The sequence below is a fragment of the Notamacropus eugenii genome, chromosome 5 (assembly GCF_028372415.1).
Source record: "Notamacropus eugenii isolate mMacEug1 chromosome 5, mMacEug1.pri_v2, whole genome shotgun sequence".
NCBI lineage: Eukaryota > Metazoa > Chordata > Mammalia > Diprotodontia > Macropodidae > Notamacropus > Notamacropus eugenii.
Window position 1 is genome coordinate 432760188 of NC_092876.1, and position 27925 is coordinate 432788112.

Here is a 27925-nt window from a genome sequence, read left to right on the forward strand (position 1 = left end):
TGAAGTGGGGATGAAAAGTATTTTTTTAAATTTCCATTTGAAAAGTGTAGATTAGATTCCACAAATGTTTATATGAGATCCCCATATGTGGTAAGTCTTTTTAGTAGAACAGTTTAGTAAATGCACTGAAAGCATTTGAAAGTGTCTAACATAATATGGGCACAGTATAAAGTAGATGGAGAAAGAAGGGGGCTGTTTATTGAGCTCAGGGCCTGAAATCAGGAAGACCTCAGTTCAAACATAGCCTCAGACATTTACTAACTGTGTGATCCTTGGCCAGTTACTCAATCTATGTCTGCCTCAGCTTCCTCATTTGTATAATGGGAATAATAGTAGCATTTACCTCCCAGGATTGTTGTGAGAATTAAATAAGATAATATTTTAAAACTGCCCAGCACATAGTAGATGCTTAATAAATTCTTCTTTGCTTCCTTATTTAGGACATTGACATTATAACTCCAGTGTACTAAGGAGAGCTTAGTTATCTTGAAAGCAAATACTCACTGATTAAGGAATGGAAAATTGACTACTATTCTTTGGTAGAAATGTACAACTATAATTCAGTATAATATGGAATAGCACAGAGCTGTCAAACTTGCATATGCAGCCTGCAAAACTCGCAAATCAGGCCCAACCCACGTTAAAATGTAATTGGGAAATGTTTAACAAAAGAAATAAAAACATACAACAGATTTTTTTTAAAAAGAGAGAGAAATTTCAGTAGCTAGGATTGAAAACCAGGTTTGAAGGAATTACAAAGTGAATGAGAGATGAGGAAATGGAAGTGATAAATATCTATAGAAATTGGCTCCAAAAGAGAGGAAAGATAAAAAATGGTGAGCTTAAGGAGATGACAAGTGTCCAAGAAAGTGTCTTTGGAGGATGGGGAGAGCTGGGCATGTTGGTAGGCACTAGGGAAGAAGCCAAATCAATAAAGAGAGGTCAAAGATCAGTGATCAGTCACCAAGTATTTATTAGCCATCTACTGAGTACTGGGCAACAGGAATACAAATGGAGAAGTGGGATCATCCCTGCTCCCGAAAGCTTATGTTCTAATATGGGGAATATTCCACATGTTGGGAAATGTAGCCAGAGAAAGAAGTTTAGATACATGAGTCACAGAAATAGTGAGTCAAGTCATAAGCATTAGAGTTTCGTGACTTTTCTGATAGAAAGGCAAATAAAAATAACCTCAACTTTTTATCTCACACCCGACAAATTTGAAAGGATGACTAAAGAAGAAAATGTCAGCTTTTGAAGGGGTTGTGGGAGGACAAGCACATTAATGCAATGTTGGTGGAATTGTGATTTGATCCAAACATTCTGAGAAGCAATGTGGAATTATGCTGGAAAGATAACAAAAATATCCATATTCTTTGACCCAGAATTACCACTACCTAGGCATATATTCCAAAGAGACCAAAGACAGAAAGAATAGTCCCATGTATACCTCAGTGTAGTAATTTCACTTACTGTGATAGCAAAAAACTGTCAACAAAACGTGTCCATCAGATTGGGCAGTAGCTAAATAAAATTTATATGAATTTAATAAAGTACCACTATGTGGTATGAAATAATGAATTTGACTCATCTGAGAAGCATGGGAAGATTGGCATATATTGATGCGGAGAGAAGTAAGCTGGACAAAAACAATGGAAAGAACAAAGCTTCAGGTGCTCTGTGATTATATGAATGAGCTTTGACTCTAAAAAAGAGTCAAGAAGATACACCTTCCTCCACTTACTGTGGAAGTGAGGGATTCTGAGTGGAATAGCACATGTACTGTTAAGCATGGTTGACATGTTGCTAAACTGCTATTTTTTCCTCATTTTTTAATCTGTAACTGTTACAAGGAAAAGCAGTATGGATGGAGTGGTAGGAGGAATGTATTCAAAACTAAAATTGATTTAGAAACGCGGTATTAAATAAAAAATAAGAGACAATATTTAAGCTAGTCTGTTTACTTCTTGCACTTTAATTCTCAAAATTTTTTTTTACTTCTCCAGTTCATTTTTTATTTTTATTATATAATTTATTTTTCAGTTCTGAACATTCACTTCCACAAGAATTTGAATTCAAAATTTCCACCCCACTCCCACCCCAGGACAGCATGTACCCCATCTTACCCTTGCCTCCAGTCTGTCCTCCCTTCTATTACTCACCCTTCTTCCATTCCCCTTCCCCTCTGTTTTCCTGTAGGGCAAAATAGATTTCTGTACTCCATTACCTGTATAGCTTAATTTCCAGTTGCATGCTAAAACAATTTTTAACATTCGTTATTAAAGCTTTAAGTTCCATATTCTCTCTCTCCCTCCCCACCCACCCTCATTGAGAAAACAAGCAACTCAGTATAGGTCATACATGTGTAACAACACAAAGTACTTCCATAATAGTTATGTTGTAAAAGACTAACCACATTTCCCTCTGTCCTATCCTGCCATCCATTTATTCCATTCTCTCCCTTGACCCGTCCTCCCACAATAGTGTTTGTTTGTGATTTTCCCTTTTCCCAATTTGCTGTCCCTTCTGTAATCTTCCCTCCCCTATCCCCTTCCCTCTTGCCTTCCTGCAGGGTAAAATAGATTTCCATATACAATTGAGTGTGTGTTATTCCCTCCTTAAGCCAAATCCCATGAGAGTAAGGCTCAATTGTTTCCTTTCATCTCCCCTCTCTCTTCCCCTCCATGGTAAAAGCTCTTTCTTCCTTCTTGTATGTGAGATGATTTGCTACTTTCTACCTCTTCCTTTCTCTAACTCCTAGTACATTCCATTCAACAGTAAATTTTATTTTTTTAGGTATTCTCCCTTCATATGCAGCTGACCTTCTGACTATGTGTGATACATGCATACATATATACACACATATATACATACACACATACACCTGTGTACATATACATACCTACACATATATAATGTACACATACATACCCATAGACACACACACACACACACACATATGTATATTCACACATATATTCCCTCAAACTACCCTAATACTGAAAAAGATCTCATGAGTTTACAAATAACATCTTTCCATGTAGGAATGTAAACAGTTCAACTTTAATGAGTTTCTTAAGGCTTCTCCTTCTTGTTTACCTTTTCATACTTCTCTTGATTCTTGTGTTTGAAAGTCAGATTTTCTATTCAGCTCTGGTTTTTTCATCAAGAGTGCTTGAAAGTCCTCTATTCCATTGAATGACAATTTTTCCCCCTGAAGTATGATACTCAGTTTTACTGGGTAGGTGATTCTTGGTTTTAGTCCTAGTTCCTTTGACTTCTGGAATGTCATGTTCCAAGCCTTTTGATCCCTTACTATAAAAGCTGCTAGATCTTGTGTTATCTTGATTGTATTTCCACAATACTCTAATTGTTTCTTTCTGGCTGCTTGCAGTATTTTCTCCTTTATCTAGGAGCTCTGAAATTTGGCTACAATATTCCTAGGAGTTTTTCTTTTCAGATCTCTTTCAGGAGGTGATCAGTGGATTCTTTCAATAATTATTTTTACTCTCTGGTTCTAGAATATGAGGGCAGTTTTCCTTGATAATTTCCTGAAAGATGATGTCTAGGCTCTTTTTTTGATCATGACTTTCAAGTAGTCCCATAATTTTTGAGTTGTCTCTCTTGGGTCTGTTTTTCAGGTCAGTTGTTTTTCCAATGAGATATTTCATATTTTCTTCTATTTTTTTTCATTCTTTTGGTTTTGTTTTGTAATTTCTTGGTTTTTCATAGTCATTAGCTTCCATCTGCTCCATTCTAATTTTTAAAGAGCTATTTCCTTCAGTGAGCTTTTGAACCTCCTTTTCCATTTGGCTAATTCTGCTTTTTAAAACTTTATTCTCCTCGTTGGCTTTTTGGACCTCTTTTAACATTTGGGTTAATCTATTTTTAAAGGTGTTATTTTCTTCAGTATTTTTGGGGTCTCCTTTAGCAAGCTCTTTTGCCTCGCTTTTCATGATTTTCTTGCATAGCTCTCATTTCTCTTCCCACCTCTCTTACTTGATTTTCAAAAGTAAATTCTGAGCTCTTCCATGGCCTGAGACCATTAGCATATTGTTTTTTGGAGGTTTTGAAGCCTTGACTTTTATGTCTTTCTCTGATGGTTACATTCTTCCTCATCTGAAAGGGTGGAAGAAAATACCTTTTCACCAAGAAAGTAGACTTCTATAGTCTTATTTTTTTCCCCCTTTTTGGGGCATATTCCCAGCCAGTTACTTGATTTTTGAGTCCTTTGTCAAGTGGAGGGTATATTACCCTAGACTTCAGAGGTTTTGTGCAGCTGTTCTCTGAGATATGTCTAGGGACCTGTCAGTTCTCAGTTCCTCCAAAGTAGCACAATCAAGGGAGAGGAGTTTACTCCTCTCCTGGCCTGTGCTCTAGTCTGTGAGTAACCACAAGCACCCTTCTCTTCTCTGGAATTGTGACTAGGGTTCCCTCTCCACAGCCACTACCAGCTGCACCATGGCAGTGCTCCTCCTCACCCCAGAACCACCACTCAGGACTGAGACCCAGATCAGCTGCTTGATTCCCCCATGGTCTTTTAGCCAAGGACTCCAAAAGTGGATGCTTCTGCCATAGTGTTGCTGTCCCTGCCCTGGAGCCAGGGCTGTGGCTGGACCACGCTCCTCTCTCACCTGTCAAACAGCTTTCTTACTAACCTTTGAAGCTGTCTTTGGCGTTTGTGGGTTGAGATATCTGGGAACCTCAGCTGCCACCTGTGATTCGACGCCTTGAAGCCTGCTCTAGTCCTGTCTGTGCTGTGTGGCTCAGACTGGGCTGTGCTCTGAGCCCGTTGTGATAGACCCTTCCTGTCAGCCTTTCAGGCCATCTTAGGCTGGAAATCTGTTTCACTTTGTCGTTTTGTGGCTTCTTCTACTCTAGAATTTGTTTGGAGTCATTTTTTAGAGGTATTTTATGGGCTATGGGAGGAGAGCTAGAGGAGGTCAGTCCTTCTTATTCTGAAAATTTTGTAGAAGTGAGAAAAGTCATGTGAGTTGGTCAGTATTTAGTAGTCTTTTAGTTCTTTCAGTTAACAAAATAATTTATCTGGACCAATAGGAACACTGAAGTCATTCATATATTATTTCATGAAAAAATGGCTTATATTGGAATCACATTTTTCACTTTGAGGAAGCAGAGTTCCTTGCTGCCGTAGCGGCCAGGCAGAAGGAGGAACTAGACTCTGTGTATGGCAGCATCATTGCTTCTTCATTGTGGAGTTTCAGGGCAGAGATGTTTGTTCTGAATTGTGAGGAGGGCACAATGGCAATAGAGGGGGAGAAAGCACATAAGAAGTTGTATTAAGTACAATATATGTATTACATTTATACATTATATCCTCCAGCTTGGAAAGGTTCTGTAAACAAGTGATTCTTCAGAGTTCACTGTATCATAATAGGTCATTTGGATTATACTATCTAAATTTAATGGGGGAAGAACTTCGTAAAATGGATATTTTTTCTTTTTTTATGGGACGTAGTATCAGCTTGTTTCATTTTCATATATTCTTGGAATTATTTGTATACAGGACCATTTTTCATTCCAGACAAAAAACCATTCCTGTTTTTGTAATCCTCATTCAGTAACCTTGATATTTCAGTAGCTCAGGAGATTTGTGATTTCATCAATGTAATTGCTTCTCTTAGGGTGTAACTTGGGTCTCATCCATTCTGACCTATCCAGCATAACTCTTCTTCCTTGTTCTCTGTTCTGGAAGCCTGCCTGTAGGCCTGTCTGGTCACCACTGCCGCCCAGGAGCTCTCTTCCTTGACCTCATTCTCCCAAATGCCTAGCTCACGTTCTTCTCTGTTCACAGGAATAAAGATCAGTCATTCAGTTAATAAACATTTATTAAGTGCCTAACCACAGACACTGTGCTAAGTACAAATACAAGGGGGAGAGGGGAAGGGAAGACAGCCTCTGCCCTCAAGGGCAGTATAACAGGGGAAGGTACCCAGTACAGGGATGTGCAGTCTTGGAAGCTTTGGGAAGAGCTGTTCAGGCTCTCTTCCAGTCAGAAGAGTCTCAGGATGAAAGGTACTAACAAGGTTTGAGTATCAAGCCTGACGACATCTTGCAGAATGATGAGCTTCCTGGGGACAGGATGGAAAAGTCCAGAGGAGTACAGTTGGGTGAGAAAGAGGGAGACAAGCTTTTATCAAATACTTACTAGATGTCAGGCACTGTGCTAAGAGCTTTACAGATATGTAATCTTCACAAGCACTCTGGGAGGTAGATGCTTTTATGAACCCCATTTTGCAGATAGAAAGTCAGATAGCATTTAAGGGTCTAAGGTCAGGTTTTAACTCAGAGGTACTTCTGGGCCCAGCTCTCAATACCACTGTTTCTCCTTTTAATACCTGCTTGAGCACAATCCTCCATTACTGATGTACGATAGTCTCTTTCTGCCCACCATACATTTCATATGCCTGCAGTTTAATATAGCTTGATCCAGGAAAAGATTATTGATGTTAAAAAGATATGTTTCTGTCTTAAAGAGAAGTTTGGAATAATTGAAAGTCCTCTCCCTCAGTTCTGCTACCATCTCATTGTCATTTGGTCATCTCTCCGAGTTGTATGTACTGATGGACTAGTAAGTGGGATGTTCATCTAGTTGCATATCATGATCTGGATGACAGCTATCCTTTATGCACTTGGCATGGTGTGAATAATTAAGCCAATTTTTTCTTTTTTTAATGTTTGTGAGTTGTATTTAGGAGGCTCTACAATATTCTAGGAAGCAGTTCTCCCAATAAGGAAATTCTAGAAGTCTTTGCTTTTTCCTGGTCTAATTTGACAAATTCTGGAATATTTACCTCCTTTAGGTTTGACAATCCTCCACATTTCTTCTTCACTGGGACATTTTTCCAGTGCTCTAGTCATTTTTATGTTTCTATTACCCCTCCCAAAGTTCCCCACATCCCTTAAGCTTTGATGTCTTCAAAGTCTTGAAGTGTTCACAGTCTTGCTGGAATGGTCCTTTCCAGTTTCCTATTTTATGCTCCTATTTACGCACACTAGTAAGTGTGCTGTTTTTGTGTATTTCACTCTATATCTGAGCAGTTCCAGAGTTTCACCCACTACAGCCCCTGAATTATGTTTTCCACAGAAATGTATCTTGCTTGTGTACTCTATACTTCATGCTTTGTTACTTACCAAAGTTAAGGGAAGGGGAAGAGGAAGTATTTCTTGAAGTCATCTTAATATCAGCAGTTTTTCTCAATTCAGCTCTTAGTGCTCCTTCATTAATAATTTTGTTGATATATTTTTATGAGCTCAGAGGTTTAATTTCACAGGACCTTGAAAGGCTTGTTTCTTGATTTCCAGATTCAATCCAAACACAACTAGATGGAAGTCTTTCTTTTTGAAAATGGATCTTTTGTCTCTTCAAGTAAAAACATGTATTATTTTAATTATACTTAAGAATTCTTTATGGTAATCTTTCTTCTTAGAATTGGAATCTACCCTTTTGCTGAATTAGTTCACTTATTTAAGTAATAGGAATGAAAAAAGGTAAAAAGCAACTTAGCTGTCCTTAAAAGGTTTCACAATGTAAATGTTGGTCAAATACATCCATGGTCCATACTAAATTCGTAGGCTTCTCTGTGAAGACAAAAAAGAAGTTGTTATTAACAAGTTATGACATTGCTAAAACATGTAAACTGTAATCATTTTCCATCCTGACCTTTCAAAAAAAAAAATCCAAGATGTTAGTTTTATCAGTAGTTGTGTGACCTCTAATGTCTTTGTATTGGTGTGCATATCTATGCTATTGAGTGGGATAAAGTGAAGACCTCTCAGGAGACACTCATCTAAGTAGAGCAGACATAAGGCCTGAGTTTTAATTTCTCAGAAATCATATGATGTGAGGAAACTTAAAGGTGAAAAACCACCTGCAACCCCACTCCCCTTGTTTGCTTAACCCATTTCTTTATATTGTACAATCAGGACCCCTTGTAGAACAAGGGAAATGTTTGTTCAGTTTCTTTCTTGATTCCGTATTTGGGGCAAATTTTTGAGAATAAGCTGCTTGCTCAAAATGTTAACCAGTAGAGTTAAAAGTTAAGTTGGGGGTGGGGGTGGGGTCGGTGTTGGTTTTCTGGTATATAACCTTGCATCTGCTTCTGTAAGGTACTTCCCCTCCTCCAATCTGCTTGGTAGAGGGTGAAGTCTGCTTCTTGCAATAATCGAATAAAGGACTTTCTGTTTATACTTTGAGATGCCTCTGAGTAGTCAATTTGAGTAGGGGTCTCACTATCCTACACAGTTCCTGGAGGCTCATCCAGGATCACGTGACTTTCCAGGGAGACGGTCAGTGCCTCAGTTTAGGGACAGGCGCCCTTTGAGAGATTTTCTCCAAAAGTCCTTGAAACTGAGCACCAGACCTCCTTCTCTGTGAAGTAACAACCCAAAGCAGAAGAACTCAGTAGAAACAGAAAGTATAGGGACTCTGAAACTCTGAAGAAATCAAAACTCCGACCCGTGGGTGTTGGTTGCCATTCAGGTAACTTATGCACACATAACCCAGAAGTAAGCACTCGTGGGTCTGGGGGTTATTTGTTGGGTCTTAGACTCAAGACTGGCAACAGCTTCCAACCAAATTACTGGGCTGTAAATGCCAAGGGAAAGGACCCTCAGAGAACACTACCAGGTGACTGCTGGTGAACGGGTGACCCCCCCCCCCCCCCCCCCCCCACCGTGGTTTGGCCTGGGATGCCATTCCAGTGAGTCTTAGATACAAGGTGTCTGGACTCAGAGATGTCTGCGCAGCAGCCCTCATGCAAAAATGGGAAAGGAGCAGTCCAAACCCCGCACTTCAGAGCAGAGTCAGAACATACCAGTAAACAGTCCCTTGGGAAATAGATTACAAAATTGGAATGAGGTACCAAAATACAAAGGAAAAGATAAAAAGAAAATGATCAAGTATTGTTGTTTTATATGAGGTGATAAAGATATTGGGGGGGTGGGGAGGAGGCACTATCTGCCCAAAGCATGGATCCTCCGAGAATTGAGCAGCCTGGAGGAAGTCACCTACCTAGAATTCTTTTGAGTTGATAAAGCAGAACAGAAGTCTTGTGGGGGATGCCCTACAAGCCTGCCTAGACACTTTAGGTCAGCACCCAAGAGGATGAGGAAATCAAAATTGGGTGAAAATGATTTGTTAAATGTTTTGTCTGTATGTGTTATGTGTGAATGAAAGTCTGTGTCTCTGTCTTCTCCCGCACTTTGTGAGGCAGCCAGCCAGTAAGAGCAGGAAGGCTGAGGGGAGCTTATCTCCCTCTCTCAGACTAAAGGAAAGGCAGGCCAACTAGCATCTAATCTTGCCTCACCCACAATGAGACATGAACTGGAGTTCAGAAAGTTTTCTTGTAAGTACAAAAGTGTTTGATTGTAAGAGGTGTTTATCATCAGTGATTACAAAATTCGGGTTTGATATGATTTCCAGTTAAAATTTGTCCTGAAGGAATAGTAAGCAGCATCTGAAAATGCTCTTCCTATCAGGATTAGGTAGGAAAAGATATTGTTATCTGGCATTTATGATTGTAAAAGGTATGGTCTTCTGCAGCAACAAAGGTGATTGTAAAAGGTGTAAAGATGGGTATGTGTTAGGCGTAATAGTACTTTAATGCAGTTGAGATAATTATACATATATATGAATTGGGATTTTAAAAAGGATGTGATAGAAATTTGATAAGTAAGTGATGAAAATACTGATGTTCAATACATAGTGGTAGAGTTAACTTCTTTGCTTTAAGCTGGAAGGGGATTCTAGTGCAGAAAGTTATAGTTAAAGATGTGAAGGAACTAGACAGTCTGAGTAATGGGATTGAGAGCCTTGGGAAGCTGAATGACTCTGAATGGGTCAGTTTCAGATGGTTTCAGTAAGAAATGAGGGTGTGATTCTTGAGTAGGGGTCTCATTATCCCACACACCATGCACAAGGAGACGCTGAATTACAGTATATTCCCCATTTTGCCCTTGAGATTACTGTTATTTCCTAAGCTTTTTTCATGGCTGTGTTTGCTTTATTTGCAGATTACTATTGCAGCTATTTTTAAATTTGTTGAATTTTTGTGTTTTGTTTTAGGGTGCAGTACTGGCAGCTGTATCAAGCCACAAATTCAACTCATTCTATGGGGATCCCCCTGAAGAGTTGCCAGATTTCTCTGAAGATCCTACCTCCTCAGGTAACTTCATTAAAGCATACTTCTTTATCACATCACTTTTATTTCATTACAAATATACTTTAGAAAGCTCTCCTTCCCCCTGCCCCCCACTTTACTGATACTACATGATGTACTAGAACGCATACTGGTTTTAGTATATCAGGGCCTCAGACCATATGCATGCATGCACATATACACACATGCCTACAAGGAGTGACATACACACTTGTATTCATATACAAACCCGTAGGCACAGATATAGACATAGATACACCTGCTTACGTTTGTGTATACATCTTCGCACAGGAAAGCTCTATTTGTATGAAGGTAGATATGTGCGTTTTGTCTGTGTGTTGGGTGAGTCTGTGTTTGAGTCTGTAAATATGTGTCTAGATTAGACTGTGAGCTCCTTGGGAGCAGACACGATTGTCTGCCTTTCTTTAGATTCCTCGTGCTTGGCACAGTACTTGGCACATCATAGGCACTTCGTATGTGCTTTTTGACTATTGCCATGTGTGCCTGTGTATATTTGTCTCATCGTGTATCCTCTATACATATATCAGTGTATAGTTATGTGTTTATATACTGTCTATATGAGATGATGTGAATGTTTCTATGTGCTTTTTTCTGTGATGTATGTGAACATGTCTGTATTGGTATATACACGTGTGTTTATCTCTGCATGCATGTGTCGTATCTGTGGATGGGTGCGTTTTTGTAGGTGTGGGGTTACTGTATGTTGTAAGTTGTAAATATGTGCATCCATGACACATAGTATAAGCACACATAGCTATAGATGCAACGTGTGTTTTTACGTGTGTGTGTGTGAGTGTTTTTGTATTGGTATAAATATACATATGACAGATTCTGTTGTTGCATGTATGTGCTTGTGGGCTTTATACAAGTGTTTTCTGTATACATATGTATGAGTGCATTTGTTTGAATATGTATGTATGTACATGTGAGCATGCGTATGTATGTAGATAGGTGTGCATATGCATGCAAATGGAGGTATGCATGTGTATATTTATAAGTGTGTCTGTTTAGCTATGAGTATGTATAAAAGTATGTGTTATACAAATCTCTGTATTTATGAGTGTGTATAGCTATGTGTAGTAGGTGTCTTTGTACAAAGGTGCTTGTATGTACGTGGATATTTGTGTGTATATGTGAGTATATGTAGTTAGGTGTGTCTCTGAGCATAGGTAAATGTATGTATGCATGTGTTCCTGCCTACATCTATATATGTACGTAGTGTTCATCTGTGCACACATAGGCATAGGTATCTGTCTGTAAAGATGTATGTGTATTGGTTTGTATTTGGTATATGTATATAACCTGGAGAGTAGAATGGCAAATCAGTTTAGGGGGCAAAGAGGATGTTTTTCTTACAGCAAATAAATCTCACTCAGCTGAAATTAGAAAACATTTGTGTATTTGTACGTGTATGTGTGTATATGTATGTATATGCATCTATGCATGAACATTAACATATAGGTATTAAAGCCTGTATGTGTATATGCAGGAGTGTTTTGATTGTATGCATGAATATTTCTATGTAGATGTGTGCTCTTGTATTTATGTGCCCGTTTATGTGTGGTTATATGTCTTCATGTCTGCACACATGGCTTTTCTTGAATGTGAATTTGTGAACATGCATATAAATATATGCATGAGTTTCTGTGTCCGTAGATGGGTGTGTATATGAGGAGGGTATGTGTATCTGTTTCATGGTATATTTAGGTCTTATATGTGTTAGAAGAGCCTTGGGGGTATATATGTGTATCTGGATCTTTGGGTGCATATGTGCATGTCTGTGGGTGTATGTCACTTTGCATCTGTGTGTATGTGTGTTTCTCTTAAGGTTATGTGTAGGCATGTGTGTGTGTGTGTGTGTGTGTGTGTGTCACAGAATCTTTGGCAATCCATGCATATTGTTTCTGTGGGGATGTACCTGGGTCTGTGTAGCTGTAAGTGCCAGTGTAATGTGTATGTCAGTATAGACATCTATCTCTGTATGTGTGGGTAATGTGCATTTGGGTGTTCATGGGCAAGAAGGGCAAGGTTTCTAGAACCGTTTGTTACCCTCATGTTCCTATATCTGAGTGTATACGTATGTTTGTATCTGTGTAACTCTGTCCGTGTCTCTGTAGGTGCATGTTTCTAGAGGTGTATGGGTGTCCCTGTGTTTACATACATCTGACTTTGTGCCCTCTTCCCCAATAGAATGTGAAGTCCTTTTGAGAAAAAAATCATTCCATTCTTTATAGCTATTCCCTGACACCTAGCCCAGTGCGTGGCACCTTTCTGGCATTTTATAAACATTTTTGATTGACTTACGTTGGTACACTGTGCCTGTGAATGAGTATATCTGTGTCTGTATATGTATATCTGTGCCTCTATTTAGATTGATTTGTGTAGCTGTGTGTGCGTATACAGACATATAAAAATCTGTGTGTGTTATATGTGGAGGTGTCTTTGTGAGCATTTCTAGGTATGTATCACTGAGCTATTTTTTGCTATGCAAGGATATATGTCTCTGGGTATATATAGGGGGAATCTTTGTGCACATATATGTATAGGTATACATATGTATATTTATATGTAGATATATTTGCATTTAATATATCTGTATTGGACTATATACAGGTGTGTGGATCTGTGTATGTCTAACATGATTGTATAAGTGTATACATATGTGCAGGTATATGCATAGATGATTGATATTTATATAGGTGTGTGTGTAATGTGTATATGTGCACAATTTTTATAGATGTGCCAGTGTATCTAGGTGTGTTCATGCATGTTTCCTCTACGTACTTACCTGTATAAGTGTGTGAGTAAAAGTTAATGGCTATAAATGTGTGACTGTGTTTGAGAGTGTATATATGCACATCTCTGTAGGCATAGTCTCTATAGAAATGTGTATCTCTGCATGTATAGGTGTGTTTGGTTATGCAGGTGTGTGGGTGTGTGTATCTGGATGTTACAAGGATGTGTCTGTATTCTCTGTATATAATTGTTGGTTAGCATGTATATATGTGTTCAGCTATGTGTATAGATAAAATTTTTGTGGATACGCGCACACACATACACACACACACACTGTGTATCTTGGTATGCATGTTTGTAGCTATGTATTTTGGTGAGTATGGGTATCTGCATGTTTTCCATTTCTCTGGGCACATATATAAGTGTGGATGTCTGTATGTGTTCTTTATGCGTATTGGTGTACATCTGTATATTTGTGGCCTTGTTTGAATGTGGGCCAGTTTATGTGTGTGTATTATGTATATATATCTCCATTTCTCTGTATATTTTATGTATATATGTGCATCTATTTGTGTATGTCTGTGTCTGCATACATGTATGTGTGTGTATATATATTTGTGTGTGTCTTTCAGGGACATTGTATCTGTGGATAGCTGTATATGTGGATGTGTGTCTGACTGCATGCACGCATATATGTGCATGTGTTTGCATAAGACATTCATTTAACAAGTTTTTATTGGCAAATGCTATATGCCAGGCCTACTCTGATATCTCATCCCAGTGTGGAAGTGACCCTTGTTCTCTAAGGCTGTTCTAGCAGAGCATAAACTCTGGCAGTTTCTACTATGCTGGAAAGGCTTTCGGTACAGTTTGAGCAACAGACCTTCTCGGCTTTCTGAACACAAATCAAAATAAGTTCACAGAGGCTCATCACCAGTAGGCTGGCTATTTGGTGATGAATGCTTGGCCAGGGCAAGCCATGAAGCTGCAATTCGAGGAGCCCTCAGCCCTTTGGAATCCCTTTGCATCATTTCTGCACTGATAGTTACAGAATAGCTGACAGGGCATCAGAAGGTGTTAAGAATCACAGTTTTTAGAACAACTCTAAACTCTAACTTGGCAGATACTCTAAATGCCTGATCTTTATCCAATGACCAATGGGTATATATGGTACTAGAGGAACTAGATCATATCTGTCATCACATTCTCTCTCAGAGTAAAATAAGAAGGAAATGACAGATAAATGAAAGGATGACTTGCTGACTATCTTTGGGGAAGCAAATAGAGCATTCAGTGGAGCTGGATTTATCGAAGGGCCAGAGGAAACAAGAAACATTGTTTTATGGGATATCTGCCCATGTTGTATTGCAGTACTCAAAATAAATATTTGCAAAATGACCAAAATTAGGGTGTTTTGAGTTTATACATCAAAATCTATTATAGAAGAAGATATAAATAATCTCTACAGATCAGCATTTTAAATTAAAATTTTCAGTAAAAAATTAGATATCCAAAAAATATTCTGGAAAATGTAGATCAGGAAAAAGCAGTGAAAAAGAGGACAAGATCTGTAGACTTCTCAGAGAGCAGCCTCACACGTATTATCATGAATACTTTCTTTGAGAAAAGTATTGGTAGGAACTGAACATGATGAGCACAACATGAGCTCACAATAAATGAAATTGATTGCATTTTGACAGGCAACAAATCATTTCTAATGTGAGAGTCAATCCTAAATCAGCTTTCCGTGTATTACTGACTTCCTAGAACAAAGATCAAAGTTAGTACAAAGCAGAGAAAATGATAAGCTGTTCAATTGAAACAGCTCAATCTTGACATTCTCAAACTAGTTATTAATTTTAAAAAATTGATAATGGAAAGAAAACACAGACAGACATAGGCTATGTAATTTCATATAGAAGTTTAGCCAGTGTAAATCAGTTACCATAACGAAGCATAAAGATCCTTTAAAAAAAAAAAATCAAAACACTTAACTTTCTAAACAGAGAGATATAGCAGCCAGGGTCAATGCTGGTTTAGTTCTTCAGGCAAGAAGCATTTATTAATCATTTACTGTGTGCCAGGCACTGTGCTAAGCACCAGGGACACAGGGAAGGCAATCACAGCTGGAAGAGACCAAAAACAGCCTCTTACAAGAAGAGATTTGAGCTAAGTCTCGAAGGAAACCAGGAAAACTACAAAGAAGAGGTTAGGAGGGAGAGCATTCCAGACAGGGTACAGCCATTGAAAAGACGGGAAAATACAAACAGCTGAAATACACCAAGCATACGAAGAAGAGATCGGTACTAAGAGCAACAATTGTTGGAGCTTTGGGGGATTGATTTATAAGGTATCTGTGGTAAAGAAGGATATGAAAGGTATAGAAAAAGATGTTAGACATTTGTAATACAGAAAAATGTAACCAAGATTACAAGATCCAACTTTACTTTTTAGTTAAGAATAGAAAAAAAATCATTTTAATTGGTAGAACAGAATAGCACATTTACAAGGCTTTGGTTTTTTGACATTAAAGAACTTCCTGTTCATAATTAAATTTTTTCAAGATTCCTTGAAAAATATAGTAGCAGAGATAGCCTTGTCTGATGATCCTCTCCCTGATTATAAATATCAAGGAGACATGTCTGTTATACCAAAGGTATCCACCACTCTTATGGAACAAATCCAGCATAATGTCCAAATTGACAAAGAATAGCCTGTGAATGATGAGGTTCTCCAGATGTTCCTGTTTACAGATGACATCAAGCCCTGAAACACTGCTGAGCCTCCTGGAAGAGGTCAGTAAGCATTCAAAAGAATTTAGCCTGTCTACAAAGAAAAAACCAAGTGGGTAAAGAATGTCTGTTGCCCAAATGATGATGTTAAGTTAGATGGACAGCCTATAAAACTTCCCTGTCTGTAAAGATATCTTAGACGTTGTAAGTGAACAAGAAGCTGGAGCCAAAATTAAACATGAAGAAGAGACTGGGTTGCATTGCCTCAGTGAGAGTTATTGTTATTCAGTAAATCACTCTAATAATGCTCATAAAGAAAAACTAAACAGAAAAAAAAATTATTGTCCAGATTATAATATGCATTTGGATGGCCAGTCCATTGAGTTTGCCATTGAATATGTATATTTCAGATACACAATGCAGATAAATGATGAGTTGCTTCCAGAAACAAATATTCGGCCTAGATTCAGATCTCTTTGTCGTTACTCCCTATGTGATCTGGCCAAGTTGCTTAGCTTCTGTGGTCCTCAGTTTCCACATTTATAAAAATGAGGAGGTGGGACTAGTTTGAGTTTTAATCCAGATTTTGCCTTGCCACTTAATTATCTGTGTGACCTTTGGAAAAGTTCTTTCCCCAACTGGACCATAGTTTCTTCCTCTGTAAAATGAGGTCGTTGGATCAGCTGTTTTTAAAGTGGGGGCCACAACCCAACATGGCAACAGTAAAAGGTTTCTGAACATAATGGTGATCAAAAATTAATTAAAAATCGAACATGTAATGAATCTAAGGTGTTTCTGTCAGTGCTTGCCCATGTTGCATTGGGCAACTTCACTGCAGCCTTGATTCTGGACACAAAGCATGCTCTCAGGCCACACAGCACCAGCCAGCAGGGCTGAAAGGCGAAAAGAAATGGAGCTTAAGAAACCCTGGACTAGATGACCTTCCAGCTCTAAATCTATGGCCCTGTGTATAATAGAAAACTAGATGACTATTGTGTATGGAGAAAGAGGAAAAAAACAGATGGACAATTCAGGTACTCTGTGGGAATTCCTGACATGCAAAAATGCCTAGGGAAGACCTAGACTATATTGTGTGAATGCTCTCTGGAGGAGCAGGAGCTTTGTAGACTGAAAAAGCATGAATGGGTTATATTTAGAATATAGAAAAAAGAAAATGTACCTACCACTGAGATTATAGACTGAGTGAAGCAAAAAGGTATTGTGTAGGAGAGTATAGGAACCGTGAATGATTTCTGTTCTGTTCTGGATGCAGTGGAACCTCAGGTTAGTTTGGTTGTTTTGCAGATAAGAAGGTTGAGTCCCAGAACAGACTAACTTCACTACAGCCATGGAGCTAATTACTGGCAGAGCCAGGGTTAGACTCTAGTTTTCCCAGCTCCTACGGGGTGTTCTTGTCTCTTAGAAACCAAAGATTCACCTCTCTTTAATAGACTTTGTTCAAAACCCTTCCCCATTGTAGAACGTTTCCTTCTTCCCATTTCTCATCGCCTCTCTTTCTCCTCGAGACTTTGTCCTCCCTCTCAAGGGATAGTGACCCACGTATAAAACTCATGTGCACATTGATTAAATTGGCTAAATTGTGCTCTTTACTCTGTTAGAACTGGTTGTCCCATCTGTGCGCATCGTATCTTCTCTGAGTTGGGAGATGTGATGATTGAAAGTTTCGTTCCGTTTCTGCCAGCCTGGTGGTAACTCTTCTGATATTCAAGTGACAGACACACAGCCTTTCACTAGGCGCATGTTTTAAAGCCTTTCCAATTTGTTCAGATTTTTCAGAACTTAAACTTTGCCAGACCAGAATCACCTCCACAGTATGAGGGGACATCAGTGTAGTAGAGAAATTGTATTTAGCATAATAGTAATAATATATTTTAATAGCACTTTGCAGCTTACAAAATACATTCCTTACAACCAATCCTTCCTGGCACATTCTTGTTAATCCTATTTTACAAATAGAAACGTGCTTAAATGATATACCCACAGCCACGTAGCTAATCCAGTGCTTTTTTCCATGAAGCTGTACTTTGCTGTTTTAATATATTTAGAATACAGGTATTTGAAGTTTTAGACTGATCTCTTAATGTCATTTTTAGCTAAATAATTGACATAGAATAAAATGTGGCATTAAAAAACAGCATCTGTATTATTGTTGTCAGCGTAAGGGGAATTGGATTAACACTACAATAAATTTTTTTCTTAAATGTCTATTCCAGGATACTATTTAAAGTGACTTGGAACTATATCTGATTATATTTCTAAAATAATTTCATTTCTGTAAGAATTTTCTCCTTTATTAAAAAGAAGGCCTTATTTCATTAGCATAGTGTATTTTAATAGAAACAAAGCAAATCATGGAAAATCTCTAATTAGTTTCAAATACTTCCTGATACCTAGAACTGTAACAGAGCTTTTGTGGGCTGTAGCTTAGGTTTGAAAATCGCACTTCCTGTCTGGTGTTGTCTGCCAAAAGCTTTGAACATTGTAGTAACGCAGGCACTTTGACTAGTTACACGATAAATGTGGCTTATAGAGAAGGGAGTTTTCTGACATTAATAGGTAGGTGAATTTATTAAAAAATGCCTCTTATTGTATGCTACCTCCATGTACCTTAGACTGTTACCTAGCTTGACTCTCCTTAAATCCCAGTATCCCAATCAGCTGGTTTCATCCCTAAATGAAGGAGATCAGAGCAGTATTCTTGCCATCTGCATTGAAAAAGTATTTTTGTGTCTGACTTGCCAGTTGCTGTGTCTAGTTAGTAATTCCTGATTCTTTAAATTTATCACATCTTTGGTTTCTTTTTTCTTCACATTCTTTACTGGGCTTTAATGATCTTAGCAACTTAAAACTTTACCTTTAAATATTATTTAACTAATTTATAGCATTCAGTTATTTTTACTTTTCATTTTGTTTTCTCACCAATACAAGTACATCAGATGTCCTTCTGTATGTAGTGGTAATTTTCTTACCCAAAATGAGTCATATAACAGTTATTACTGTTGTGTATAGAAAAGAAACCAAAATAAATTTTTCTGGATGCAGATTTATTTTGTCTGAACTCATATAATGTGAGTTTTAATTTTTCCTTTAAATTGTCCTCTATTTATAACCATGTTTTTCCAGTTTCCTGTCTCGATTTTTCCCTTCTTGTAATTAACATTTTAGAATTTAAAAATGTTACCTTACTTGATTTTACGCAGCAGTCGTTATACTGCATCTTTCCATTACAGTTAATGCGATGATTTTTAACCGTACATTAATTGCAGAGCGTGTGTTATTTTCAAGGATGAACATTGTCAACATAATTTAACTTATGCTGCAGGAGACTAAGTTTCTTGGAACATTTCCTAAATGTCGTTTGAACTGTGTGGTACAGTTACCTTAGCATGTCATTAAATGCAACTTCTCTTTTGTATTAGCCTATTAAGGTAAGGAATAATTACAGATTCATTTGAAAAATTCATTTAAGAATTGATCAAATACATACTTCATAACAAAAGAAAAGTCTAGCTTAGCATTATTTTTTGCAGTGGAAAAATTTATTTTCTGGAAATATTTTTCCTTCTTCATGTGCATTTATTAGTCACTGAAATTTTAAGATTTATTCTTGTTTCCTACATCAGAATCATTTTGTCTTATATGCTACACAATATAACATTAATTTTAGTCTTTTTTTGTCTGTTTTTATCTAATTTTAGTCTGTTTAATAATGATTCAAAAATAATAATTCTGTCCTTCTGTGCAAAAAGAAGCATTGAGAAACAGAATCAGAATTTTGACGTTTAAAGTTCGCCGATTTTTGTCTTAATCCCAGTAAATTTTTTCAGGTAACACAGGGGTCCCATCTTACTGGGAGATGTTGGATCCAGCTTTTTGTGGCTTATCTAGCATGCCCAACTCTGGCTTTATAACTTGCTTGATCTGAAATCAGACTTTTGTTGTTTGTCTATATGCTGCCTTCCTACTAGGACTTCTAGCAGCAGAAAGTAGGTATCCCTTCATTTTCCTATAAGGCTTATCTTCCTGCAAGTGTTTGGCTTTGCATGTTTAAAAATATTCAACTTTATTTCTCCGGCTGTTAGATGCTTGATTTAAATTTTAACACTGCCTCGTAACGAAATGAAAAATAAGTATAATAAATAAATAAAAATAATGTGTGTGTGATAAGTACACAGTTTGTAAGACATTACTTGAATGAATCAAAGTTAATAACCTCTCATGGACATAGGCAGTATTAAAATTTTAGCTTCATTTAATATGACTCATCTAAATTTCAAGAATATATATGACGAATATTAGGGAAAAGACACGCTTGCTTTTTCTAGTTTGTTTTCAAGAAGACTTTTCAGAGTGAGTAAATGTACATATAAGTGATCCATTCATGTCATTAGACACTTTTAAGATAACTTCTAATATCCCTGCTAGATTTTTTGCCGTTGGTTTAAAATGATTAATATGGATTTCTTCAACGTATTTGTGGTATCATGTCCATAAAGAATTTGAGCCATGAAGTAATTGGTTTTGTAAACAATAACATGAGAAACAAGACTTCATTATAAAGTGACATGCTTTGACTATGTCAAGAAATTGAAGGTTAATTTACAACACAGAAAGTTTAGAAAGATTGAACTTGTTTCTTTAAATTTGATTTCATTAATTAGGCTTGATTAAAAATCAAAATGTCATCAAACAAATACTGTTGTTTTGACCACAGTTCGGTTTATGTTTGAATTAGGAGCCTCTTCCAGTTGTACACTATGGTTTTATTAATTTATATTTTAACTATTTTTATTTTTATTAAATCAGTAAACTCTGTCATGACATTTGGAGGTGGAAATAGGCAGGTGAAATCTGCCATTGTACTTCATTTCATAAGATCATAGATCTAGAACTGAAAGGAGCTACCTAGTCCAACCAGCTCATTTTATAGGTGAGGAAATTGAGGCCAAGGGAGGTTAAGTGACTCGCCTGATGTCAAACAGGAAGAAGTCTTACACTTTGAGCCCGAATCTTGTGGCTCCAGGGTCAGCTCTCTTTCTCCTAGGCTAACATAGGCACTTATGTCATTTGGCATATTTGAGTTAGCAAAGCATTTAGTCCCCCTGGTTTATTTACTTACAGAGAAATCTTTGACGTTTCTGTATAAAAACATAGGCTGTTTTGGCAGGATGCTATGTAATGATAATATTGGATGTGACTTTTATAATCATGGCATATGAAGTACTTAAAGAAAACTATATCCTGTCAATTACCAATATGATAACATACTGTAATAATTCATTTAGTATTGGTCACATCTGCAAAGTAATGGGATAGATTAAAGTAGTTATGTTGATGACTGAAGCAAACTTTTTAAATTACCAAAATAATCTAGTTGTTTTTATAACAATGATTTTTTAAATACATCACTATAAGTGTAGACATTGCTTTAATCAGATATCAAGCACAAATTCTGTGCCTGTCACTGGAGAATATAAGAGAAATGCAAGATATATTCTCTCTATGTTACTGTGATCTCCAAGTTTTTGTTTAAATATTTTGCCCTATTCTTCTGCCTTTGCTTACAGTTACTTTTAGTTGCCCAGAATTCTCTCTTCCCTTATTTGATTCTTTTCCCCTTTTATAATTAAAATTTCCTAGACTAAAATCTCCTTTTAACTTTAAAGACCAGCAAAAGTAAGAATATGTACAATTATTATATAGGGTGGAATAGGAAAGATGTAAATAGTTAATAGATTTGTACTTTCTTACTTTTTCCATAATGATAGCAGAAGACTTTTGGAAGCCATTTATACCAGTCAGTATTTTAGAGGTAGTAAAGTAAGTGCCTGGTCACAGATCTGATTTGTTTAATTATGCAGAATGAGAATGTGAATTATGCAAAAAATTGAGGAAAATGGGGTGGGGCAGAGTTGGATGAGGAAATGCCTAAAGGCAGTGCTTTCCAAGTAAGTTTGTCCATATACACAGTAAAGGTAGATTTGACTATTTTTATCAAATGAACCACATATGATTAATACATTTGAAGTTAGAAAGTAAATAAAAATTAGAAGCCATTATATTATTAAATGTTGGTTACCTAAAGGTAATTGCTTTGGGAAACATGATTTAGGGTGAAAATTTTTTAACATTAAAAGGCTTTTAAAATGGAATAAAAAATTTGGGACATAACTCTAAAAGCTTTTCCTTCTAATTTTTAACTCTGTATTAATTTTCCCAGAATACTTTCTGGGATTGACTGATTTGTTTTGCTTCTTTTATGTGGAGATTTTTATATGATAGTCTTTTGGGGTTTCTTTTACAAACAGTAACTAGATTCTCTCTCATTCTTATAGTTCTCGTAGATATTACTGCATTATCTTCCTCTCTACCCCCAACAACTAAAATCACTCCCAGATATGTAGGAATTCTGGCACCTTTGCTATCCTGACCATATAGTCTTCAACCTCAACAAATCTATTGACTCCATTGAATTTACATTATCCCACCTTAGACCTATCCTTCTTATAAAACTGTACCGTATCACATGTCCTGAATTTCATCACCTTACTCTCAGTACAGCCTCTTATCCTTTCACCTGTCACACTCCTACTAAACATGCTTTGCCCTCCTCTTCTTTCCCTGGTTTCTCCAAGACTGTCTTCCCCAGTCAGACTTCCCTTGCCTCAGCACTCCCTACAATCCCTTTCCCCTCAGTTCTCCGGTAGTCCCAAACTTGTCATCCTCATCCCTGGATAATCCCCATCATCTGGCTTCCTCACTACTGTGTTGCTGAGCGTCCCTAAGAAAAGTTGTGAGGTTGAGCTACAGATTTTTGATGTATTAATTTAAGGCCTCCAAAGTGCTAGATCTTCCTTTCCTTGATTCTTATTGACTCCCTATCATGGTACAGGGAAAAGAGCACTGGTTCTGGAGTCAGAGAACCTACATTCAACTTCTATTTCAGACACCCACTTGAGTGACCTTGTGCAAATTGCTTTACCTACCTGGGTCTCAGTTTCCTTATCTGTAAAATAAGAGGGGGGATGAGATGTTGTCTTAGGTTCCTTTCAGCTCCAACTCTGATTTTATGGTCATTCCTCACATAAATATTCAGAAGCTTTTTCTCTCCTCCAAATCCTCTATTTATAGTAGTAATTTAGTCTCCTACTTCACTAAAAATATTGAAGCAATTAGACAAGAATTTTCCCCAAATCTTACCCTCTTCTGGCTTGTGACCCTAGGTGTCATTCTCAACCCCTCATTCTGTTACCCTCACACAGAAATATCCCATCTGTTGCTGAGACCTGTCAATTTACCTTTGTAACATCTCATAAACACCCTCTTCCCTCTTCTGACCCTGCCACCACTCTTGTGTCTTATCACCCAGGCAACAGCTTTCTGGTTGATCTGCCTGCAAGTGAAAGTGTAACCATATCACTGCTACTCCAGCAGCTCCCTGTCACCTGCAAGATCAAATATAAAATCCTCTTGTTTGGAGTTCAGAGCTACTACCTAACTTCATGCACACACACCCTTTCTGGTCTTCCACTTCACACCAGCATCGCCCCTCCACATGTTCTCTGACTCAGTAACATTGGCTTCTTTGCTGTTCCTCACACAAGACACCCCATCTCCATACTCTGGGCATCTTCACTGGCTGTCCCCCATGCCTGAAATGATCTCCTTTCTCATTTCAGCCTCCTGACCTCCCTGACTTTCTTCAAGTCTCAACTAAAATCCCACCTGCTACAGGAATCCCCTTAATTCTAGTGCCTTCTCTGGTTGATTATTGCCATTTTATCCTTTACGTAGCTTGCTTGTACATAGTTGGTGCATGTCATCTCTCCCATTAAATTGTCAGCTTCTCAAGGGAAGAGATTGTCTTTTACCTATCTTGGCATCTCTGCTGTTTATCAGGCTTCCTGGCACATAATAGAAGCTTAAAAAATGTCTGTTGTCTGAATGACTGATTCATAGCTTTTCAACATCTTCTCTCTCTTTTTTTTCCTCATGCTCACAGAGGAAATATCCCTATTTCCTAAGGCCAATCCCTATACTTCTGCCCTTGGGTCCTCCTGGGTCTCTGTTTCTGTCCCTGTCTCTCTCTCCCTCTCTGTCTCTCTCTCTCTCTCTCTCTCTCTCTCTCTCTCTCTCTCTCACGCACACACGCGCGCAACTTTACATAGCTAGTAAGTGAGGCTAGATTTAAACTTGGGTCTTCTCTGCTCCAGGTTCAGTACTTGAGCCATTACATCACCTCGATGCCTTCATCTAAGTCATTGATAAAATGATGAACAGAATAAGATCAAGGACAGAAACCTCTCATCAAAATTAGATCACTCCATTCACTTGCACTCATTTAACTAATCCCGAATCTGATTATGCTGCTGTCTTTCCTCTGTCTATCCATCTTGTCCATAAGAATATTACAAAAAATTTTGTTGGAGCTTTTGCTGAAATCAGGGTCATGCTGAGGCATTACCCTGACATACAGGCCCAAAGGAAAAGAAAACTGCTTGAGTCTGGCATGACTTTCCAGTGAATCCGTTTGTACTGATCATTACCTCTTTTTCTAACTGCTCACAAACATCCTTTTCAAAAATGCATTCTAGAATTTTACCCCAAATCAGCGTTAAGCTCATTTGCCTTTATGGTGTGACAAATCTATCTTCCCGTCTTTGAAAGCAAGGCTGTCTTTTCCTTATGTTTTATCATTGGTGATTTCATAGCAGTGATTCAACAAGCACATGTGCTTATTCTTACAGTATTCCGGAAACAGTTCACCCAAATCTAGTAACTTGAACTCCCTGAGGACACATTTGTACTCCCTGCTCACTTACTTTGGCTTTCCGTTCTCTGTTCTCCTTAGTCTGAAGATTACAGCCTTCGGTGGAAAAACTGAAACAAAATGAGAGCTGTGCCCTTTCATCTTCTCTCAGTCATCCCTCATCACTGACCCATCCTGGACAAGCAGTGGTCTGCTCCTCCTGCCCTCACTATATATTTTTTAAAAGCCGTTTTGGTTTTCTTTAGCATCTTTCATAAGCCTTGGCTCACTCTAGACTTTAGATTTCCTGAATCTTTACCCATAGGACTGAGCCACTTCTTTGTTCTTGTCTATAGTCATTTGTTTTTCCTTTCGTCTTGACTGTTGATCTTTTTATAATCTCATTAATGAACCTCCCCGTAGAGCCATGTCTTTATCTTTAGCTACCCTTTTCTTCCGTGTTGAAATCGTATTGGCCTACTTGGTAGCAATTTCATTATTGAGAATCTCCCATTCATTTTGGATTGACTTTTCTTTTTCGCGTAGCAGGGCTTAACTTTTTAAAATCTGTTTTCCTAAAATTGAGATCATGCCGGATATTCACCTCTTCCTCTGTAATTAATTAACTCTGGGGGTGTGGTGGCCTGTTCCCCAGGTTTCTACTTCACTATTCAAGCATTTCTTCTACTGGTCAGAACCAGATCTGAAATAGAGCTCCCCCTTATTGTTTCTTCTGCCTTCTGAAAGTTGAAATTATTAGCAAGGCAAAAATTTCAAGATGAGAAAAATTCATCAGATATTTATCTAATCATATGCCCTACATTATTTTATGTAATTATTCTTTCATTTGCATATTCATTCATGGACAGACTTTCTTTTAAAATTACTCTTATAGTGATCTATCAGAAATTATTGCTTGACATAGATATGATAGAAATAGTGGAAATTTTGTAACCAAAAGATTCACAATTATATTGATTAAAAGTCATTCAGATAACAAAAGTTAAAAGTAAAATTGGTGATTTTTTTTCCTGTTGAGTCTGTAGCATTTTTTTTATTCCTCAATCTCTTTGGGTTCTTAAAAATACTTTTAATGAGTTTTGATTTATTGTATAGTTTTAGAAGTTAGAAAATACAGAATTACATGAGAAATCTTATATAACTTATGAAAATTGCATCATTGCCTGTTGAGACTTCTGTTTTTAATCAGCCTGTCAGTAAACATTTATTAAGCTCTTACTGTGAGCCAGGAACTATGCTAAGTGCTGTTAGATACCAAAAGTAAAAGGGAATCCCTGCTCATGAGGAATTCAGTCTAATAAAGGAGACCGCATGCAAATAACTAAGTATAGACAAGCTATATAGAAGATCATTTGGAAACAATCAATAGAGAAAGGCAGTGGAATTAAGGGAGGTTAGGAAAGGCTTCCTGGAAAAGGCAAGATTTTAGCTGGGACTTGAAGGAAGTCAAGGAGGCAGAGGTGAGAAAGGGGGTGTTCTAGGCATAAACGACAGCCAGTCTGGAGGTGAGTGCCTGGTGCAAGGAACAGCATGTAGGCTGGTGTCACTGTATCAGAGTCAGACAGTGGGGAAGGCTGTGAGGTGTAAGAAGATGACAAAGGAAGGGTACAGGTTATGGACAGCCTGAATTTCAGTATTTTATATTTGATCCTGAAGGAGACAGGAAGCTACTGGAGTTTATTTTGTAGTAGGGTGACTTGGAAAGACCTGTGCTTTAGAAAGATTATTTTGACAGCTGAATGAGAATGAAAGTCATCTTCAGTGTCATCTCTCTCCTTCCTGAGCTAAAAAGATGAAGAGAGAGGCACAGCTCAAGGGACTCCCAGCTTTCCTTCCTCATCCACTCAGAAGAAAATAGAGGGCCAAAAGAAGAACTATAGAAAGAACTGGGCAGGTCCATACCACTCTAGAAAGAGCAGCCGATCTAAGCACAGACTTCCCTTGTATAGCTTCATTTCCTATACAGTTGTCATGGTGGTGGAGTTTTTTAAATGAGATTTGAATTTTAAAAGAAGTGACAGTTTTTTAACATCTATTCTTCAGGTTTGATTGCCTTTTTTGAATTAAAATCAACTATATTAAATCCCTAATATGGATAGCCAAGTCATTTTGCTTCAAGCCTCAAGTCTCCAACTCAAATGGTTATACAAATACTACAAAGATCTAGATTTTTTATGATGGAAATTATTTTTTACCTTAAAATTTTAATTGCCCTCATCTTGACAGCACTTTTATGGAATTCCCAATCAACCAGTCACTATTTGTTCAAGAGACCCAAAATCATATTAATTGATATAAGTGAAACAGAAAGGTGAACCTACAATAGAGTTTGTCTATCACATAAAAAATAGTTATCTATAGGAGACAGTGTGATACAGTAGATAGAGACCCCAACCCCTTAGAGTCCTCATCTCAGTTAAAGTACCATCTCTGACATATATTGACTGTCTGACACCAGAAAAATCACTTAACCTCTCCGTGCCCAAGTCAAACCTCTAAGAATGAGAGTTGAAGAATAGTTACTGTTCTTCACTGGTGTAGGAAGTATTCTTTGCTGGAATCAATAAGTATTTATTAAGCCTGTTATGTTCCAGGCATTGTGCTAGGAATTGGAGATTCAGATACAAAAAATAAAATAAAACCATTTTTACACTGAGGAAGCTTTAGATATCTGGAACTAAAGTTAGGTATCATAATGTAGATTAATGTAATGTAATTCCTTAATGAGATTAGCTGATAGAGATGGGAGTTACATCAAGTTAAGATATGCTCATGATTATTAGTACTTCAAAAGACAGTTCCACCCATGTAAGGAGAGTACCTTGAAAAGATGTTAATACCCTCTAGATTATATAGCTTTTTAAAAAATTGAGATATTTATCCTATTAGATTATTTTCTTAATTTTTATTAAGCAATATTCCCCCCCCTTCCTTCAGTGAGATAACTCAGTAAAAGAAATAACAAAAAAAATTAGAGAACTTTGTAAATTATAGATATTTTAGTTTTAGCGAAAGTCTCCTTACAGTTAGAATGCTAGACATTAACCTTTAATCAAAAAAAATTACTACTTTAGATTTTTAAAGATTTTATTTTTCTCTGAATGTTCACCCTTTAGTATTCTTGCCATTTAGACCATAAGTAGAGATGCTACCTTTAGTATTTCTTGGTAGATCACATGTTCTTTGAAGTTAAGGAACTTCCTCTACCAATGAGTACTATCTCTGCAATTTATAGTCTTAGAAAGTTGCCTGGGGACCTGAAAAAGAGAAAAGTGGTCAGTTATTTGCCCAGGGTCACAGAGCCAGTGTGTGTTAAAGGCTGTCTTGAATACTTGAATTCACTGGGCTCATTTTAACTCAACTCTTTCAGACAAGGTTTTTTTCCCCATTCACTCTAATTTGACAGTAGGTAATCTCCCATGTTACATTGTAATCTAGAGATTAAGAATGATGTTTGTGACGTT

The 27925-nt window shown here is 37.4% G+C and overlaps 1 protein-coding gene across 10 annotated transcripts in view; it reads left to right on the plus strand.

Annotated features, from left to right (window-relative positions):
• CASK (calcium/calmodulin dependent serine protein kinase) overlaps nucleotides 1-27925 on the plus strand; it is a 436118-nt gene that overhangs the window by 302359 nt on the left and 105834 nt on the right. For all 10 annotated transcript variants that reach the window (XM_072615124.1, XM_072615127.1, XM_072615128.1 and 7 more), the window contains one exon: nucleotides 10088-10187. In XM_072615124.1, the coding sequence (XP_072471225.1) occupies nucleotides 10088-10187 (100 nt within the window). The remainder of the gene's footprint in view (nucleotides 1-10087; nucleotides 10188-27925) is intronic.